Consider the following 20,928-nt stretch of genomic DNA (forward strand, 5'->3'; position numbering starts at 1 on the left):
GTTCATCAGTTAAAACTTCACTGCAGCCCTGGCCAGTGTGGCTCAGCTGGTTGCATCATCCAACCAGCTGAAAGGTCATAGGTTCAATTCCCAATCAGGGCACATGCCTAGGTTGCAGGTTCAGCCCAGTTGTGGAATGTACACACGTATGAGAGGCAACCTGTCAATGTTTCCCCCTCCCTCCCATCCCCTCTAAAAATCAGTGAGAATGTTCTCAAGTGAGGAAAAAAAAACTTTGTTGCAAAGCTTTGGCTAATTTTCAGTGACAGGTTAGTCCAATTTCATATAATTAACTTAATATACTGAAGCCAAAGCACATGAACATGTTAAACATTAGTATACTATAAATGTTAAATCCCAACATTTTATTTATTAAATGCTTAGTTGGTTAGATATAGTTTTTACAATGTTTTTGTGAACTTGTTAGAACAAACTAAACTCTCTGATAGACCAGAATCCACTGAGTACCTGTTTACCAAATATCTTTCCAGGTATGAAGACAGCTGGCAATAATATTTAGTCTTGACTTAAGACATAAGCCTCTGGTCCCTAAATCCCAAGCCCAGACCAAGTACTCAAAGGAGGCGGCAAAGTAGCTAACATCATCTACTGTGGAAAGTGCTATGTAGAAAGTTCTATAAACGTAAATGTGTGAGGCACAGAAAATTTTTATTGCCACAGGAAGCAAGTGCACTCGTCCCACCTCACCACAGCTTTAAGAGTCACAGAAACGCAGACTTCACGTAATAAAATACAACACAGACTGAGGAAGAAATGGTCCCTTGTACTATATTGGCTGTAATACTGAGGTAACCAATTGACCTTGTTCAGTGAAAATACCTCTAACACAATGAAAAAAATCAACCTGTTATAACATCCAATTCATATATACAATTCAAATAAAAATATATATTATTTGCTTCAATGTATAGCAAATTTAATACATTAGTGTTTACAAAATAAAAACTGTATTCTACTGAAATTTTTCTTGTGCTTCCCTCTTATCACTAAGCTTGAAAGACCAGAAAAGTACGATGCTTAAGGAAACATTTATAGATTTAAAGATGCAGTTTGTGGGGCCATAAAAGATGGATAAATATTAGTTGGACAATTACAGCATCTTTAAAAATTGTTGCATATTAAAATCTCCAAACTGGAACTATAAGACACAATTCTAAAAAACCCACAAAATTTCTCAAAATAGGTTAGAATACAGGAAACGTTTCATGAAACTACTGAGATACTAACCAGTTCTATGGCTAATATTAAAAACTGAACAATCTATTTAAATCATATTCATACTATTTCTACACACATTGAACAATACAACCACAATAATCAACCTCAAGCTAGCAACAAAGTTGCAAGATCCATAAAAAGCTTCTTTGGGGGCAAAACACTATGGTACAATGAAAACATTTAGGAAGGGAAAAAAGCCTTGTAATAGTATAGAAGTTGTTTACCGGTGTTCCTACTGTAAAGCTATTCTACAAACCAAAATGAAAAAGCAATCATATATGTGATAGTGATTAGAGACTACAGTACAGACATTTCATCTAATATTTGGCTGATGAATTTTAGTATAACAGATTATGACTTAATATTTTTAAACAGTTATGACCTAGAGCAGAACTGAGAACAAAAACCCCGCATATTCCAAATCAATATGCTCTTCTCAGCAACATCTGGGTTTAGATGAGTCTGGAGGAATTAGGTAAAGCTGTAAATATCTTCTCCTCTTAAACCAACAGAAAAAATACAAATTGGTAATAACACTTTATTTTTTTACTATGGATTCTAATGGGAAATTCTCGTAAGTATGCACGTACACTATTAACATTTAAGCACACCCCCACATATATGCACATAGCCCATTAAATAGGGGGAATTAAAATGTATTTTCAAGTGAAAATGAATTTTTAAAAAAATCTGCATTCACAAATCTGAAAGGTGTACAAAAAGGAAATTATAAAATAAATAAAGAATATATGTCAAGTAAACCACCATGGAAATATGCTGCAAATGCGGATGTAGTGATTGTCCACACTTGTGAAGGTTTGGGCGGGAAGACATTCCCTAGGGAGAGCAATTTAGTTTCTGATTCCAGTATGTAGAGAAGAATTTCTGGATATAAAACGGTATTCACTTTATTATATATTACAGTCTTTGTTAACAGTCACCATCTTTATCACATTTAGGGTTAATTTACTAATCTTAATCTACTTAACACATTCTGAAATGGCAATGTTTAAGTCAAGGCTTTTACACATCAGTCCACTTGTTTCAAGTTCTCTGTCCAAGTAATAGCTCCCTATTTTTGCTACATCTTAAGTAGCTATCATATAATGCAATCTGGGTCAACTAGGTAAGAAAGATTTTTTACTGTGTTTCTCACCTTTTTAACTTTACTCTAATATTTACTAATTGTGTACATGTACCCAATTAAGCCAGTAAGAATATTTTACTACTATAAAGGATATATTTTCTATTAAACAAAATCAATTTCATCAAATATTAAATCCATATTATTTTCCTTGGTTTAAACTGAGTGTTTGCTAAATTCCATTCTTCCAAAGTCACTTGCAACCTTGCCAATAACTACATTACTTAAACTTTCTTTTTTATGACTGCAAAGATTCTAAACTCTGACATATAATAATACTTATGCTAAATACACTTAAAGTAGACAGTGAAATTTCAAGTAAAATAAACTATCCACATCTACTGGACCAAACAGGTCCCAACATCTAGATTTTACTTCTATAAATTACACAAACACATTGTACATTCTTAAATAATAAATGCTTACAATATTAATTTGTAAGCCTTTCCACATAAAATGACTTACACAGGAATGTGAATGGTCAATATTTTTGTTACAACATTCTTTAAATTTTTTTCCTTTGTGGCTATTGTTCTGTCTTCCTGGTTTCCACAGACCACTGTATTAGTCCTTAGGCTTTGGCTATGAAATCTGTTTGAGCTGAATGAGGCAACATTGGTTATTAAGGCTTATTTCTATGATGGAGCATTATCCTTAAAACTGATGCCATTTCCAAAGAATAGTGCGAAAATCACAGCTATCTTGAATCTTCAGGCTCTGTTTTAATGACTTTCTTTTCTAAAGTAAAAGCTGAGTGAGGGTAGTCTTTTAAAATCCCAAGGCTCTCTGCATAAAAACAGAAATACAAAGTGTATTGATACTTTAAATCAGTAGATCACAAAAAACAAATTCAAACAAACTTATAAAACAAACCCCCAAACTCCACAGCAAATAGTATCAATTATTCATAATTCTGCAATACCACATAAAAATGTTAGAGAGTTTTGGTTAAGAGCTTGGATTCTGTATTTAAATTCCAGCTCTGCCAATTACTAGCTGTATCTATCTCTGGGCAATTACACACCTCTCTAAGCATTAATGTCTTCATCTATAAACTGGGTATAGTATCTTTATAGGGTGATGTGAGTTATGTCATGAAATGCACATAAAGCAATTAGCATATAGAACATATTTTTATTTAATGCTTGGTCCAATATGATAAATAACATATATAAAATAAAACCAGTCACTGATATACAACAAAGTTACTAGTCAAATATTTATGACCAACAAACAAAATGACATAGAAAAACATCTTACATGTTTAAACATGGAACTTTTTTCAGATTTTATTTATTTATCATTAGAGAGAGGGGAAGAGAAGGAGAAAGAGAGGGAGAGAAACATCAGTGTGTGGTTGAACAAAAATGTGTGGTTGCCTCTCACTCACCCCATACTAGGGGCCTGGCCCACAACCCAGGCATGTGCCCTGACTGGAAATCAAATTGGCAACCCTCTGGGGTTCACAGCCAGCATTCAATCCACTGAGCTACACCAGCCAGGGCCAGAACTATTTTTAAAAGTTTCTCTAGCCATGGAACATTAAGGTGTGAGAAAGAGGAATAAAAGAATGAAAATTCTACTGTGTAAGGAATCATTCCTTGGAGTTGTGCCTGTATAGTTATTTCAATCTCACATAAACACTACCGAATGATGGTAAAATATCATATTTATGTGAGGTACTAGTGCTGGGGGATACATGTATACACACACACATGCACTTTGAAAAACATTCTAGAAAGGTAACCAATACTAATATCTTATCTGAAATTAAGCAGTTCAATTTATAAATTTACTCTCCCTATACAGAAATGGATGTTAAATTCAGCAAAGAAGAGTAATAAAAATAGTAGCTACCACTTACTGAATTCCTAACAGCCAGACAATTCATATACATCATCTTGTCTAATCCTCATCACTACACTATGAGGGTGAAATTATTTCTATTTTACAGAAGAAGCAACTGACTTTAAGTGACTCCTAATTTTATTTTAACTTGAAGACTGAATGATACCAGATTCTTTCAAATGGTGTTGGTTTCCAACAATTTAACTTTGTTTAACCTAACTCACTTTACTTGGATAAAAATATGTAAACATCTAACTATAATAAGGAACAACTGATACTTTTATGAAGTTTGGTTTATTTCTGAACTATGAACATCATCTCCAAAATGCATATGCATGACATATTTAGATTCTGAAATACAAGGGTTTCTCAGCATGAGAGCAAACATGTAATCCATCAATTTCATGTTATGAAAGGCCGGGAAAAAAAGACAGTTACATAACTCAAACCATCCATTTATTATTTGGTTTAAAATTTGTATAAAAGTCACCATTCATGAAGAGCTAATCAAAATAATCTCAACCTTCCTGAGATTTTCCCTGTCAACACTTTGGAATACCAGGTTCTCAAAAAGACCAGCTATTATTATGCCAATCTATTATTTCTTCCAAGGGGAGGAAAACTGACTAGTAACAACACTGTTAGGAATGATCTTTCTTGGGGGTGGGAGGAAACAGTGGGAGGAAGAAGAATAGGACTTAATGATGTTTATTCAAGTTTTTCTCACTCTAATCATATCCCACATTCTCACCTGATGAGTGGGACTTGGCCTCGCTGGAGTAAAGTCTATTCAGCTCCCCATCCACCACAAAATGATGGGGTTGTCTGTTCTGTATATTAGGCATTCGGAGATTCAAAGGTCTCTCTCCTAATGAAAAGGGGAGAAAAAGCCGTATGAATACTATTAAAAACACACCATGGTTTTTCTTAAATATTATTCCCACAAATTGCCTCAACACTTCTTAAGAAAATAGTAAAGAAAGTCAACAGGCACTGCAGAATTTAAGTAATAATTAGAGAAATATTTTATGAAATAATATAGGAGGAAAATGGCAATTCATGTTAGCCCTAAGGTGTACAGTCCTGCCAGGGCATTTTTAAGAGCTCTCCATAAACTAAACAAAACACCGAGATTTTGAGTAAGCACTCCAACTTTGGCATATAATACATCCCCTCCATAAGGTATTTTTTTACTGGTGCAACCATTTTACCAAGGCATGTCATGAACCACATAATAACAAATACTAGAGGAACAGAGATGGCTTCAAGCCAATTGCCTATTATTAAAAATATAACAAGACCTATTGTAAATCCATGAAAAAACAGAATTATCACAGATACGGTAAAAATGCTTTAAATACCAAAGCATATTCTGTCATAAACCTAAATGCATCACACTTAGCAAAATGCCACCCCACACTGAATTATCCTGGTGTTACAAATTAGTCATCAAAATCTTTCATTAATGCTTTTGCTTCCTAACTGTTAAGTCTCAACTGTCCAGGATAACTGAACAAGTTAAACAAAACCTCAACTAAAAAGTTTCTGTAACATTTTAAAAAGGAAGAATGTTCTCCTCCACTAGTCTGATCTGCTGACATGTATAATATTTTACTCTACAGTTGGTGAATGCTTAATATGGTATTCTTACTTAAAAAGAGATCTTATTTTTCTGACAATAATAACTACTCTCTAGAAAGTATAACAAGAATACATTAAAAAAGGTCCTACAAAACTAGGTTTTCTTCAAACACTTATTGCTATTTCAAACTAGAGGATATATTTCTATACTTATATACTGCACATCTCCCTCCACTAGAGTAGGACCTCCAAGTGGGCAGGGGTATTATCTTGTTCACTGCTGCATCTTCAGTGCCTAGAAGCATGCCTGGCACATAGGTGGTACTGAAAAAAAATTGTAGAGTGAGTGAATGACCATGACTTGAGATTTTCTTCATGTGTGAATAAAGAAAAAATGAAATAAATTTTAAAATAGTAAAAATACTCATAAATCATAGTTTCTAAACCTAAGAGTTTAAGAGGACAATTTCCAAAGAGCATACCACGCAAAATATTTTCACAGGGAGTACTGGACAATGTGAAGCCTGAAAGTAGACAACATTTTTTCAGGTCTTTCCATTCTTATACTCTCTTAAAATCTCTGTGCTTGGCATAATACTTTGGGAAGCAGTCACCATATTCTCTTAGGAACCAAATATTATAAATTTCACAGACAAATCTGTTTTTTGAAGGCTAAAAAAATAGGAAGTTTAGATCTTCTAAAAAATCTTTTTTTTTTAAAGATTTTATTTATTTATTTTTAGAGAGGGAAGGGAGAGAGATAGAGAGAGAGAGAGAAACATCAATGTGCGGTTGCTGGGGGTTATGGCCTGCAACCCAGGCATGTGCCCTGGCTGGGAATTGAACCTGCGACACTTTGGTTCGCAGCCCGTGTTCAATCCAGTGAGCTATGGCAGCCCGGGCCAAATCTTCTAAAAAATCTTTTAAAAAAGATCTCCCACAGAATCCATTTCTTTGAGAAAAATGCTAAGTACAATCAGCTCTCTTTATCTATGGGTTCTGTATCTGCAGACCAACTGCATATCAAAAATATTTGGGGATAAAATGTTATTTTGTTGCTGACATGTAGTATGTAGTTAGGCCTATGATGACTGCACCTGTACTGAACACGTACAACACTTTTTCTTTTGTCATTATCTCTAAACAATAGAGTGTAACAACTATTTGTACAGCATTTACATTGTATTAAGTACTATAAGTAAGCTAGAGATGATCCAAAGTACACAGGAGGACATTCGAGGTTATATGCAAATACTATGCTGTTTTTATAAGGGTCTTAAGCATCCAGATTTTGGTATCCACAGGGGGTTCTGGAACCAATCCTCTAGCTCCTATATCCATACCCAGGAACAACTGCACTATTTACATCTCCCATTCCCACCCACCCTTTACAAAATACATATCAACTGTATATGCCAGCTATTACTTAAGAATAAGGTTTAAAAAAACTTTAAAAATTAAATTTGCATGGTGAATTCCTTCCCTTTTTGAAAAAGGGACAATTTGAAAACTAATTTTGATAGAGAACCTATAACATAATTCACTGAAAATATCAAGATTTTAAAACCAGCAATTCTTGTTTCTCTTTGAAGTGCACACAAAAGCGGCTCTAAAGGTGTAGTAGGTCTTTCTAAGAGATTCACCTTGTCCATCAGAGTTATCAGAAGTCAAGCCATTAGGGCTGTGCTCTTCCGAGCTTTGCCTGTAAAGTCCCGTAGATAGTCTTCTCTCAGCATGCTGCAGTCTCTCATAGCCAGCTTGGGTGCAAAGGAACTCCATCTGCTTTGCCATTACCTTATCAGGCTGCTAGTAAGTAAAGCAAAAATAAAGTCAGTAACTAAAACAATCCAGATTTTTTAATGGTTTAAAGATGCCAATTTCAGACTCCAGCAAATATATTTAGGATTCATTAAAATTAGTTCACACTTCATGTGGTACACACATTTCATAAATATGCATAGATGTCTATATCATCACATAAAATGTTAGATTTTGTGCAAAAGAAAAAGTCTTTTTGCTTAATCCCAGAGAGAATTCCATTTCAGTTCAAAAGCAAAATAACCTGAGCTGTTTTCCAAAGGACTGAGTCCTCTGAAAGATTTTTTTAGAATATTTTATTTATTTAGTTTTAGAGAGAGGGGAAGAGAAGGAGAAAGAGAGGGAGAGAAACATGGATCGTTTGCCTCTCACACGCCCCTAATCAAGGACCTGGCCCAAAACCCAGGCACGTGCCTTGACCAGGAATCTAGCCAGCAACCTTTCAGTTTGCAGGACAAAGCCCAGCCCACTGAGCCACACCAGTTAGGGATGAAAGAGCTTTTTGAAAAAGGAACCTTATTGCCACAGCAACATCTGCTATAAGCTGCTTCTAACACACAGGGAGGCTTGGCATTTTTATTTTAGGATTTGGCACTACACAGATGCTGATATAATGACAGTATACTGGGGGAGAAGAGGTGTAAAATGGCTGTCCAGAAGAAGACAAACACACCTTCCACAAATATTAAACAATGCAAATTATGCAGAAAAACATCAGTGCCCACTAGGATCTTCACCTTCACCATGGAACAAAATGGCAATATTTTCAACCAATCATAAAAAAGACATGTTTTAAAACACACAATTAGCTGGCTAAAATATAAATTTATTTCTGCATGTGTTTTTTAAGTTCCTTCTTTATGTACTATTCTAAATTACTTATATGTGGTATTCAAAGCAGTGTATTGGTGATATTTTGCCAAAGAATAATATTTGAAATGTAGCTATGAATCATTACCATGCTATACAAAAGAGTAATACAAGGAAGTTGCTACAGAAAATCACTTACAAACCATCCTGATTCACAATAGTAAAAATCAATTAAGTGAAATATGTTAATTTATAGAATAGGATAGAAGCTTATATTTATGCTATTTTTCTGAATGCTCATAAACCAGATCAAAAGAAACAATAACTTCAATTCATTTGAATGTGTTACTAATTAACTGACAAAATAAGACTTCTGAGTGGGAAATGTATTTTTCATTCTCTTAACATGAAAAAAAAAAACCAACTTGGAACTACTAAATTTGACCAAAAGCAGCCACTAGGGAGAAGATTAACATGAATAAAACTTACAGTGTTTTCTAAAAGTGATGCTTGGAGAAATGACTTTTTAAAAGTCATTGAAATTTTTATTTCAGTATACACAATGAAATAACAGCAAAAGTACCTAGAGCTACATATTAACAATTTTTATTATACACTAATTGAAATGTTGTAATGAAAGCTACAAAGTTGATCTGACAATTAATATTTTATTGAAAACTCATACTATCTCAGAGTTGTATTTCACACAGACATGGTCAACATGTGGGCTGTTTTCCTGGTATCAAATTACTTCTTTTGAATTTTCTTTGGTAGAGAAGCTATTTTACTTCCTACAAAACTACAAAGAATAAATAAGTATCACTGTATCAGATTCTGTTCAAAAAGATTCTGTTCATAAACCAAATCAAATCAAGTTGTTATTGCCATCTTGTTGATACAGCTGTGGATCAGATGACACTTTAAGAACAACCAGATATAAAATTCACTCCTTGGATGCTTAAAACTGAAGCTAGTTTAAGCAGCCATTTATTTTTCATCCTACAGATATTATTATGAAATGTTAACTGGTGGTTTACATTACCTGTGAACTAAGAGCAGCGAGTTCTTCACTCTTGGCTTTGGCCTGCTGGAAAAGAGTCTGCACGGAGTCCTGGAAATCTGCAAACCCGTCCTGCAGATCAAAGAATAAGTCCTTTTTACTCAGAGTTTGTAAATAAAATAAACATATAATCAACAACTCAGGAAATAAAGCAAAGAAAACCACCTTAATCCTACTACCAGAGTAATCATGATTAAGATTTTAATGTAAATATTTCACTTTAGTCTTTTATGGTACAACTACCATATTCTATTGTTGTAACCTGAGTAAAAACATGTATGAAAAAGGTAAAAGGACTTATAGAGCCACACTGTTTTATACTGAAAGGCAGAATTCATGATCATTGATAATAGTGGTTATATAGCATTTCATCTAATGATTTGACTATTTAATCACTACCTTCATACTGGACATTTAGATTCTTTTCCTTACTTTTGGTTTGAAAAACACTACAAAAATATTTTCATGGGAAAAGCATTTCACATAGTTTAGATTATCCAATACAAGTGATTCCCAGAAGTAGAATTACTGCACAGAGATGAACATTTTTATGTCTTTCACATACTGTCTACAAGGGCGTTAACTGGTTTGTTATACCATAAGTAATATATGATAGTTCTCCTGGCCAGCACTGGGTGTTGTTGTTCTGTTCATTTTTGCCAGTTTATATTTTTGTTTTGATATTCAGAATTTTTTTTTAAATTTTATTTTGTGATTTCTTCTATTGCTATAGAGTTTAGGAAAGCATTCTGCTTTAGAGATTTGGTAAGTATTCAAATTTACCCTCTAGTTTTTCTAAGTCTTTATTTTGTTGTTTGTTTTGTTTTTTAAATTTAACTCTCTAACCCATCTGGGATTTATCTTGTTATACATAATGTGGTAAAGATCCAAAGTAAATTTTCTTTAAGGTGGTACCCAGTAATCTCAACCTAAATTTCTGAAGAATTTGTCTATGTTGACTTGTCATTTCTCCTTTACCACTGCATAAGACAGACAACAGAGCTTTGGAATTAGAAAGACCTGCATTCACGTTCCACTTCTACCACTTCAGCAGCTCTGTAAACAGAATGAGTAACTTAACCCTTTTAAACTTCAGTTTCCTCATGAAAAATAAGGATAAGAAAACCTATCTGTTAGGGTTGTTGTGAGGACCAAAAGAGATAGATTAGTAAGTGAAATAGTGCCTTTAGCATATAATAACTGCCAAGTAAGTGTATCTATACATACTAAATTTTTATATTAAACAGAGCCTGTTCGGGGCACTCTACTCCTGGACAGTCCTCCAATTTAAATTATATCTATTTTATACAATACTTTATATCTATTAGTACCAATCTACCTATGACTTTCTTCATGTTTTTTTTTTAAATTTTTTATTGTTTGCTGTTCCACATGCAATGTATGACTACAAAACATCATGGTGGCATGGTCTTAATAACTTCACTGAAAACTACCTCACAGAAACTGCCATTAACTTCTAAAACATTTCTCCCTTTGTTTGACAAGCTATATATTTATACCAAAGGGTGAAGCATTAAAAACCAAAGTTCTTACAATAACAACAGAAAAAGATGTAATAACAAAGTTTTTCTCTTCTTCGAAATATGATATACTGGTTCAAAAACTTTTCCCCATCAGGGTCTCTTTAAAAAATTACTTCCCCACTATCGGCCTCATGTTTTCAAATATTTCACCTACCAAAACTTATTTCCTAAGGAATAATTTGCTATTTTTAAATTCAAAGCCATGAAATGGAGAAGAGAGCAAATAAATATGACATATTGACACAGTCATATGTAGCTTTATGGTGGGTTAATACCCACAATCAGCATGTTTAAAGTATTGAAAATAGTCACCTTTTTAGGTTGTTACATGTGATCAAGGACACTTGGCTTAAAGGAATATATAGAAAATAATCATGAACTAGGCTAGAATGAACTTTATATAAGTGTATAGTCTAAATCTAAGTCATTTAATTTTTCTTAGTCATTTAATTTTTCTCCTAAGGACTTACTTAGACCTAAAAATCTAACTTTCTCTTTAGCAACCTCTCCTTCAAGTTCTAAAGTTCAGCAAGGTAAGCTAGTAGACTTAGAAAGCAAGAATAAAGGCAGCTATCATTTTTTCTGGCACCTAGAATGTAGCAGTTCCTGACTATGTTCTGTATATTACACATATTATCTCATTTAATCCCCACCACAAAACACCAGGTTTCCCTCATTTTACAGCTACAGACATGGACTTCCAATCCTGTGCTCAAACCATAAATTCCTAGAGTTACCACCCTTTATGAAACTCACAACAGTAAATAGAAGCATTTCTCTTACAGTGTGCTTTCCATAAACTCAACTGGTTTAACTCTGTGAGTTTAAAGTCTAATTGTACCACTTATTTGCTGTGATACTGGAAAGAATACTTCCTCTTTCTGTGTCTGTTTCCCCGTCTATAAAATGGAGATAAAAACAATACTCAGCTAACTATAGAACCATTTTAAGAAAACAAAAAAATTCATGACAAAACACTTAGCATGATGTCTTAGCACATAGAAATTATCCACTAAAAGTTTGCTACTGATATTTATTAAGGTCCTCCTAAAAACCATAAGATTTAACCAGAGTAAAATAGATAGCATGCTATGTTACTTACTGTATTTCTATGATACTGGGGAAATATGAGTAGATAAATTTTAGGGATATTTATAACACATAGACATCTTAGAGGATGAGTAGGAAATAGGGATTTAACACTAAAACCACCAAGAGAATATTGACTATATTCTTGAGGAACTGTTTTAGTGAAAAGAACAATGGAAAACTGGAAACACCTGTTTATTCATTCAACAAAAACATCTTGTTTGCCTAACAGATTCTACACTTTGTACTCAATCAAGGCTGGGGATATGATACTCCTGCCCTGCTGACAAATACAGTCTAGAGGGGGAGACAGACAAAGAGATCCGGAGCAGAGCAGAGGGCACTGTTTCATGAAGGCTAGAGGGTGTGACACCTAGTCTGAGACTTGAAAGAGAGAGAGTGTCTCCAGGGTAGAAGAGCAGTAATGAAAGAGGCCTGAAGGCAAAAGTACAGGATACACCAGAGAAGCTAAAAAAATGATTAATATAGGTAACACAGGGAATACACTGAGAAAGAGGGAGTGGTGAGAGAAGCAGCTGGATACATACACAGGGCCAAAGTTTGTGAGGCCTTGTAAACCATGTTAAGAATTTTAGTTTTATCTTAAATGAAAAGTGAAGACATGGAAGGTCTCAAGGAAGAAACTAACTAGGTCTACATTTTAGCAAGTCCAACCCAATCTGATGTGATGGAGACAATGGATTAGGGGTGGTTCAAGGATGGTGGTAGGGAACTGGTCAGAAGGCTGCAATTGGAGACTGAAAATGGTGACCTAGGTCTCGGACAGAGAAATACACGAATTCCTGAGATAGGGCTTTAGCAACCAGGAGTTTGGTGGTAACACTCATTAGAATAAGAAACTCAGGACCAGGAAGGAGGCTTGTGCCCTGAGTGGAGGGCAGCTAAGCCAGAACCTCTGATATCTCAGAATGAGAAAGGAGTGATCTAGTCTTACGTTAGGAACTAAATGTGTGATCTCAGGCAAAAAAGGTAACCTCATTATTTCCAGTGTCCCCAATTTTTAAATGGAGATGAAACATTCTGTGTTATCTGCCCAATGGAGATTTGTGCAGATTAAATGAAGAAATGCAAATGGTTAAATCTTTGAAAAGTATACATTGCTATACGAAAATACATGGTGGCACCACCGGCAGGATTATTCAAGCACAAAAACACAGAAAAACTGGAAGGGGGGATGTCAAACTCTACATATTTGAAAGTTTTTGGAAAATGGACACTGCTTCCTCATTAACAAAGAGAAATAAAGGCACAAAATAAGTAATAAATAACAGTAAGTAATCAGTGGTCCTTGCAACTGAGCACATTAGTCATTCTGATTTTCTCCCACAGTCTCTGATAGTTCACTGTGGATGGGAAAACTACAGGATTGAGTAGCTATCACTTCATGACATATAAAGTAGGTTTTAGGAACCCAAAATATATGACTTAGAAATACATAAAAGTGAGGAAAGTGAGAATATTACCAAGAAATGGTCTCTTTCACATTATGTTTGGTACAGGACTTTTGTTATGTGTCTCAAGTGTTTTTTCCCAGGAACCAGCTGCACTATGCTACGAACAATTTATCTTCATGTCATATTCTTGGCGGCTGCCATTAATCACAGTGTTCCCTTACTGGCAAGACTCTGAGTCTGAGAACTGAGAAAATAAAAGATACAGAGAGGGATGCTATTTGTGACCTAATTACTCTCATCCCATTGGTCTCCATCCCTACTCCTCCTCAACCTTCCCACCAAATACGAGCAAACAGCTTTAAAGTTACTGCTTAGCTGTCTTTAAAATGACTTGTTCCAGCAGATGTTCTCAGTCTCACACGTGCGTTTTCCTTTTTTCTACTCACACTTTCTATATGAATAGCAGATTGTAATGCTTCTGTTTTTCTGATCCAGAGGGGAAGAATCTACATCAAATTAGACCGGCTTTCTTTTCAACAAGCTTAGTAACAGTGTAGGTGGATTCTGACCCTCCTCCCCCACCTTCCTCATGCTCCTACCCCCACCCCACGGGAACTGCTAGCAGATGTTTCCTCTAAGTCTTTCTTCTTCAAACCCCAATTCTCTGACTTTCTGGTCTCTATTAACAAACTTCATTTCTTTCATCCACTTATCTCTGATTGCTTTGCCCTCCAGCCCACACAGGTTCAAGAATTCTGTCACCTCCCATCTCTTTGCCTAGTCTCCAGCAATTTCAGTGAAAGAAGAACATTTACAGAGGAGATATGAACAGTTAACAGCCCGCCTGGTCAGCTACCGTCACCAGTCCTGAGACTGGTTGTTTTACAGATTCTTCCTCTCCTTCTGAGATACTACTACTTGTAACATTAAAGGTAATAACAGGGTTTGTTTCATGGAACACAGTATACTTACTCTTAATGAAAACGGTTATCAACTAAATCTACTTTTAAATAATGTTTCAAAAAAGTGAGGAGAAAGCAAGAGTGCCAGGGCCTTTGGCATTTGATTTTTCATCTCCTTTAACTAGTTGTCAAACTCTCTTAAATACTTTCTGTCATAGGTACAATATAAATAAATCAAACTAATGTTTTTTATTTACTGTTTATCTTCTTAACAGATTTTCCTCATTTAAAACAATTAGTATGCCAAATGATGTCATATTTATATTGTTTTTATCATTTATATTAAGTTTATATTGTTTATAGTATAATTTATATTGGTAAGTTTTCTACTCAAGCCTTATTGTTTACTGGATAAGTTTCCTTGGATAAGAAAATGGTAACTGCCACTCTTTCCCCCTTCTTCAAAGATTACCAGTGTCCAGCACATTTTGCCCTTTAAACCACACTAGTAGGAAGAAAAGTACAATCCCAATAGCGTTTTTCACACCTAAGGTGCTTTGTGAATGTCCATTAGCACCCAGGAAGGTTGTATTAATTTGAAGTTTAGGAGTCAGACGTAGATTTGAAGCTCCTGGTTCTGCTACTAGATAGCAATATGGCAACTTGGACAAGTTACTGAGCCTTTCTGGGTCTCTCCTTGGCTGTAAAATGGAAATCATAAAGCCTCCATATAGAGTAGACAAGAAGGCATGTGATAATGAATTTCCCCTAGAGGGACAGACATATAAAGGATTCAATAAAAAGCAGTTATTATTGTTACAATGGCCTCAGCAGTTATTTTTACAATTACAAAATATTTTTACAAATCTGAGGTCTCTGACAAAAAAGAATAAACATAATCCACATCCATTTTAGCTGAAAGTGGACTCACACAGAGGGTAGACATCCCAAGTGGACAAGCTATTCATCTAGCCTGGGCAGAAATATTCCCAAACCTCGCTCACTGACACAGAAGGCTGAAGAAGCACTTTCGTTAGAGGCCTCATTCCAAGTGATGGGTTACCCTAAGGCTTCCCCAAGCTAGCAGGCTTTTTTTCCTTTGTGTCTATCTCATACGCTCTAGGAATTATAAAGTTCAAGATCCAATTTTTAAAATGTCTAATATGCAGTAGGAAGCAGTATTTCAGGACAACAGATTATTCTGAGTACTTTAACACAACAGGTACACCGATTAAACAACCACCACCACAACCACCAAATAAATAGCTAACTATCCCTAAGGGGAACAACCTACCACATAATAAGAAAAATCAGACAAGGATTTTAAAACTTCATTCCATCCAACCCTTCAGAAAGTGATCAGGAAAATAAAGCATTTAGCAACAAGAAAACATCTTACTGAGCTTAACGAAGCACAAATTTTATTACTGTATCATATGTACTGATAATGACATGGAAGAAAGTGTTTTTCTTTCCCTTACATGTCTGTTTTGATGTCATTTCTATTTTATCTACTGGGCATTACATTTCTTTTTGTTCACTGTAAAAATTATGTTTTTAAAATGAAAAAAAAAAAAACAAAAACCCCGGCAATTTGGCATGTATGATCCTATGTCACTGTCAAGGATTTTGGAAAAATAAAGATGAAAAGAGAAAAAAAGGTGTCTCATTAATTTCAGTCTAGTAATTAGTACCTGGTTATGCTTTACAGAGAGCTAAGCTTACCTTATTATTTTCTTTTAATAGAGAATTAATAAGCTAAGAATCACAAAAGAAATACTCAAATGAAATAAGAGAAATAAGTAAATTCAAAAAATTCTACAGTCTTTCTCATTTTACTTATGAAGTCCTTTGTGTTACTCACATGCTGGACAAACTGGTCTCAATGTTCTTGAAACACACATAGTTTTCTTACCTCTCTGTCTTTGCCCATGCTAGTGTATCTTTGCAATGCCCCTCCACCCTCCAGCCCACATTCGTACCACCTTCTGAAATCCTACCCTTCTTTTTAAACCCCAGCTCAAAGTGTATCTCAATAGAACCTCCCCAAATCTCTTCTCATGCCAGAAATTCTCCCCCTCCCCAGGGGCCACACAAAAGGTAGACATAAGCAAAGCACTAATGTGTTATAAAAAGTCTTAAGGAAATAGTAGTAACCCTCTACTGCTAATACTAACTACCTCCATTTCAGTTTCCAAAACCAAATGAATAGCTGTAGTATCTCAAATTTTACTTAAGAGTACACAAAATAATTTAGACAATGATTTATGCCAATATTGTATATTTTACAAAGAATCACTATATAATATGTAGGTATACACATATATGTAACACACATACACTATGAAGAGATACTTATGCCCTGAAATACATAAGTTCCTTTAAAAAAAAACGAAGTAAAAATAAAACGAAATTAAAAATCAACAAAAAAAGTAAACTACTATCCTAACTTCAAAGCTAAAGTCCCTATTTAGTTCTGGGAAACAAAATGAAGAGTTTAGTGTCTACAAGAGCATTTAAAAAAGCTTGGGATTGATTAGTCACTTGTTTTATTTAGAAAGGGTTAGAACTGTTATTCACAGAAAGGAACCACTGATTATCTTAATTCTAAATTCAGAACTGTTCAAAGAGCTTTGTGAATTCCAGTAAAACAATAAACTTACCATTTAGATCTCTAATTCCATTACCTCTAGTGGAATATATTTAAAGGAATAGAAAGGCCTCATCTAATGCTCTAACCCAATACTCCAAGCTATTAAAAAGAAACTCAAAATACTGTAACTGGATACAAAAAACAATTTTGCTTTAATTTCAGATCAGGACCATTCAGAAGTCAGAAAGACTTATCAATACAGTCTAACAAGAAGAACTAGAGTTCCAACAGTCCATGAGATTTGTGATCTCAAACTTCAATGTTCAATAGTGATCTCTGAAGCTAGACAAAAAGGAAAGTGGAGTTTCAATGTGAGAGCAGCCCGAATCTTGATCATATTAAGGACCAGCAGGAAGATGTGGACATAATTTCTAGCGTAACAGCTGACTGACTGACTACCTTTACTGGCCACTGGGTAGGTTTTGTAGCTTCCTTCCTTCCTCGAAATCCTCCAATGGCACATGCCTTCTTAGCAGTTTCTGAGTTTACCTGCCTTTCCTTTCAGGGGAAGAGGCACTAACAGCTATGTCCACAGGGAGCCTCTCTTACTTGTTATCTTGGGTGCAATAAGATAAAACTGTTTCACTAGTTGAGATAAATTTTCAATGGCCTTTTAGATAATTTCAAAAAACTTTTTGAGTGGTATCCAAGGCAACCCATCTTAACCCTTACTCCAGAGTTAACAGTGAGGTTGATTACAAACATAATCACATTTTTAAAAAAATGCGCCCCCTTTCAGACAGAATTCTTCTTTGAGAACCACTGGTTTAGGCTAAAGATTTTAGAAGTCAAATATGCTTATTCACAGACACTCTTTACTTCATACAACAGATTTTATTAAGTGCCTATTAAGTGTAATCATTATTATAAATTCAGTATGAAATAGTAGATAAACAGATAAAAACTTCTATTCACATTTAATGAGGCAGACTGATAATAAATTAAAAACAAATATATAATAGTTCCAGATACTGGTGTTAGCAAAACAAACTAAACAAACCATGAGTATGAGCCTAAATGTGATTTTGGGGTAAGGGTGTCCCTTTTACAAAGGGAGACACTGAAGTTAGAGGGAACTGAAACCATATGAAAATCTCAAGATCTAGGTAAGAATAACAGTGAGTGCTGAGGCACAAATGAGTTTAGCATGTTACAGATACAGAAAATTGGTCCATGTAGCTGGGACACAGTAACGATAGCACAATATGCCCTGGCCAGGTGGCTCAGTTTGTTGGAGCATTGCCTCCTTACACCGAAAGGTTGCGGGTTCAATTCTTGTTCAGGGCACATAGCTAGGTTGTGGGTTCAATCCCTGGTGAGGGTGCATACAGAAGGCAACCAAATCAGTGTGCTTCTCTCTCTCTTTAAAATCAATAAAAATATCCTTAGATGAGAATTAAAAAAAAAAAAAAGAAGAAGAATGGGGAAATGTGGTATCAGATGAGGTCAGAGATGCAAGCCAGAGTTGGATCATGTAGGGTTTTAGATGCCGCAGGAGAAAGTGTAGATTTTAAGAAGGGGATTTATGTTTTTAAAAGATAACTGTGACTTTGGTATAAATGAAATACTGTTCCATATAAACAGAAGCTTTGTAAGAATAATTTGATGATGGATATTTAAGATGGTCAAACATAGCTTATTTTCTTTAACTTGAAATTAAATAACAGGTGGCTCAGAGTACTGACCCCTATCTCCTACCCAAGAAAAAAAGAAAAGTGCCACCTAACTTCAAAATATCTATTCTGCCACACACTGACCTCTGAAAGTGCCCCTATATTCACAAGGAATACACTCCAAGACCCCCAGTGGATGCCTAAATACGCAGATAGTACTGAACCTTATATGTACAATGTTTTTTCCTATACATACATATCTATAATAAAGTTTAATTTATAATTTAGACCAAGTAAGAGAACAATAACTAATAATTTACAAAGGTCAATTATAACAACATACTATAATAAAAGTTATGTGAATGTGCTCTCTCTATATATTAATTTTTACATTTTTTCAGCCTGAACCTATTCCTGAATTTCTGTAACCATCCCTTACTTGCAGTAAATGGCCTGGTGTCACTCATTTTAGGGGCTCCCTTACTGAAGTCTTCGTATAGGCTCAGTGCTTTCTGGCACAACACACTGCCATCAGCTGAAACACATTTTCTGTTCATGTCTTCTGCCCATAAATTTAATGTCTTTTCCATCTTATCTAAGCCCTTATCACTTCCTGTGGCCATAACTTTTATACCTTGAGGTACAACAGCAAAATTAATGTAAATTTCTTTTTCCTACCCGACAATTTCACAGATACAAAAATCCATTCTTACTGTAGATCCTAGCAACATCAGCATACTTTTTTTCTTTCCTTAGTAGGTCAAGAACTTTCACCTTTTCACTTAAAGGAAGCACTTCATAGCTTTAAAGTGGCTTCTCTCTGGCCTATCTGAATGTCAGCATCACTACTCTTGCACTTGGGGGCCATTATGAAGTAAAATAAGGGTTACTTGAATATGAGGACTGTCATATAGCAATAGTCAATCTAATAATCTAGACAGTTACTAAGTGACTACTGGGCAGACAGTATACACAGCATGGATACACTGGACAAAGGGATGTTTCATGTCTTAAGTGGGACAGAGCAAGACTCCATCATGCTACTCAGAATGTTACAGAATTTAAAACATACAAATTGTTTATTTCTGGATTTTTCCATTTAATCTTTTTGGACTGCAGTTGACTGGGGGTAACTGAGACCACAGGTAACTGAAACTGTGGAAAGCGAAAATAAAGCTGGGGTAGGGGGACTACTGTATTCAATGCAAATTAAGGAACAGTAGTTCTGAAACTGTCCTATAGTTCTGAGAGCCCTAGGAAAAGCACATTTTTCTTACTCAACTCCCACCTTACCACTGGCAGGCTGAAAATCAGGACAGCTTCAACCATGACCTCTGAAAGGGGCTTTAATTACAGGGAAGTCTCCATAATTTGCACCTACTAAATTGTAATTTCCTTCAGAGAGAATGTAAAGAAATTAAATCTTAGTTCCTCTAAAAATATTTGACAAGATGATTAAATTTGAAAGAATATTTAAAAAATAGTTTAACCAGCACAGTTTTAAATCTGTAAAAAATACCGATTTACAAATGAACCTTAGGTAAACTGACTAGACATGAATCTTATAACTGTTTTCTTCTATGAATTTCCTTAGTATCCTAGTTCAAATTACTATAGATACTTCAAAGCAAAAAAAGTTCTGTTTTTTAAGATTCTACAATTTATATTTTTCACTAGTTTATGGGACCATCCTTTTTTTATTGTGAACTACTAAAGCAAACATTATTAATGTAAGAAAATATATAATCATACCTCCACTTTAATTCTCTTTGGAGATAATTCATCTCTTTCTCCACATTTTGACCTGAAGGAAATGAGAGAAAGAGAGAAAAACTTGAGAAAGAAATTTTATTCCAGGTCAATCTGTAAACTTCCACCAAAACATAACCCCGAAACCCTGACACCAAAAATAAGACATGTATAATGAACGATGAAATAATAAAAACTAGACTTTTCATGTCTAAATTAACATTAAAAATACATACACAATTATATTATATATTTTAAAAGACCACTACCAAGAACTCCCCATATAGAAAGTAATAAATATATAATGATTATTACATAATGAAAAAGGAAAAAAAATCAAGGAGGACTGTATTCTATAATATCCCTTTATGGATTTAGGACAAAAATGACAACAATGGCCATTTAAGATGAATACCTGAAGCCACATGAGATTAAAATGTATTTTATCAATCTACTGAAATTA

The 20,928-nt window shown here is 34.7% G+C and overlaps 1 protein-coding gene across 2 annotated transcripts in view; it reads right to left on the minus strand.

Annotated features, from left to right (window-relative positions):
• Positions 1–648: 648 nt before the first annotated feature.
• Positions 649–20,928, minus strand: part of NAB1 (NGFI-A binding protein 1) — a 48,653-nt gene continuing 28,373 nt past the window's right edge. The window contains exons 4-8 of one of the 2 annotated variants that reach the window (XM_045826132.1): positions 20,469–20,520; positions 9,483–9,572; positions 7,456–7,615; positions 4,983–5,099; positions 649–3,169 (exon numbers count right to left, since the gene is read on the minus strand). In XM_045826132.1, the coding sequence (XP_045682088.1) occupies positions 3,081–3,169; positions 4,983–5,099; positions 7,456–7,615; positions 9,483–9,572; positions 20,469–20,520 (508 nt within the window). In that variant the 3' untranslated portion in view covers positions 649–3,080. Of the gene's footprint in view, positions 3,170–4,982; positions 5,100–7,455; positions 7,619–9,482; positions 9,573–20,468; positions 20,521–20,928 lie in introns of both variants that reach the window. The other variant, XM_045826055.1, reaches the window with a different exon arrangement.

Source organism: Phyllostomus hastatus, unplaced genomic scaffold (genome assembly GCF_019186645.2).
Source record: "Phyllostomus hastatus isolate PE091 unplaced genomic scaffold, TTU_PhHast_1.1 phas_contig_1, whole genome shotgun sequence".
Taxonomy (NCBI): Eukaryota; Metazoa; Chordata; class Mammalia; order Chiroptera; family Phyllostomidae; genus Phyllostomus; species Phyllostomus hastatus.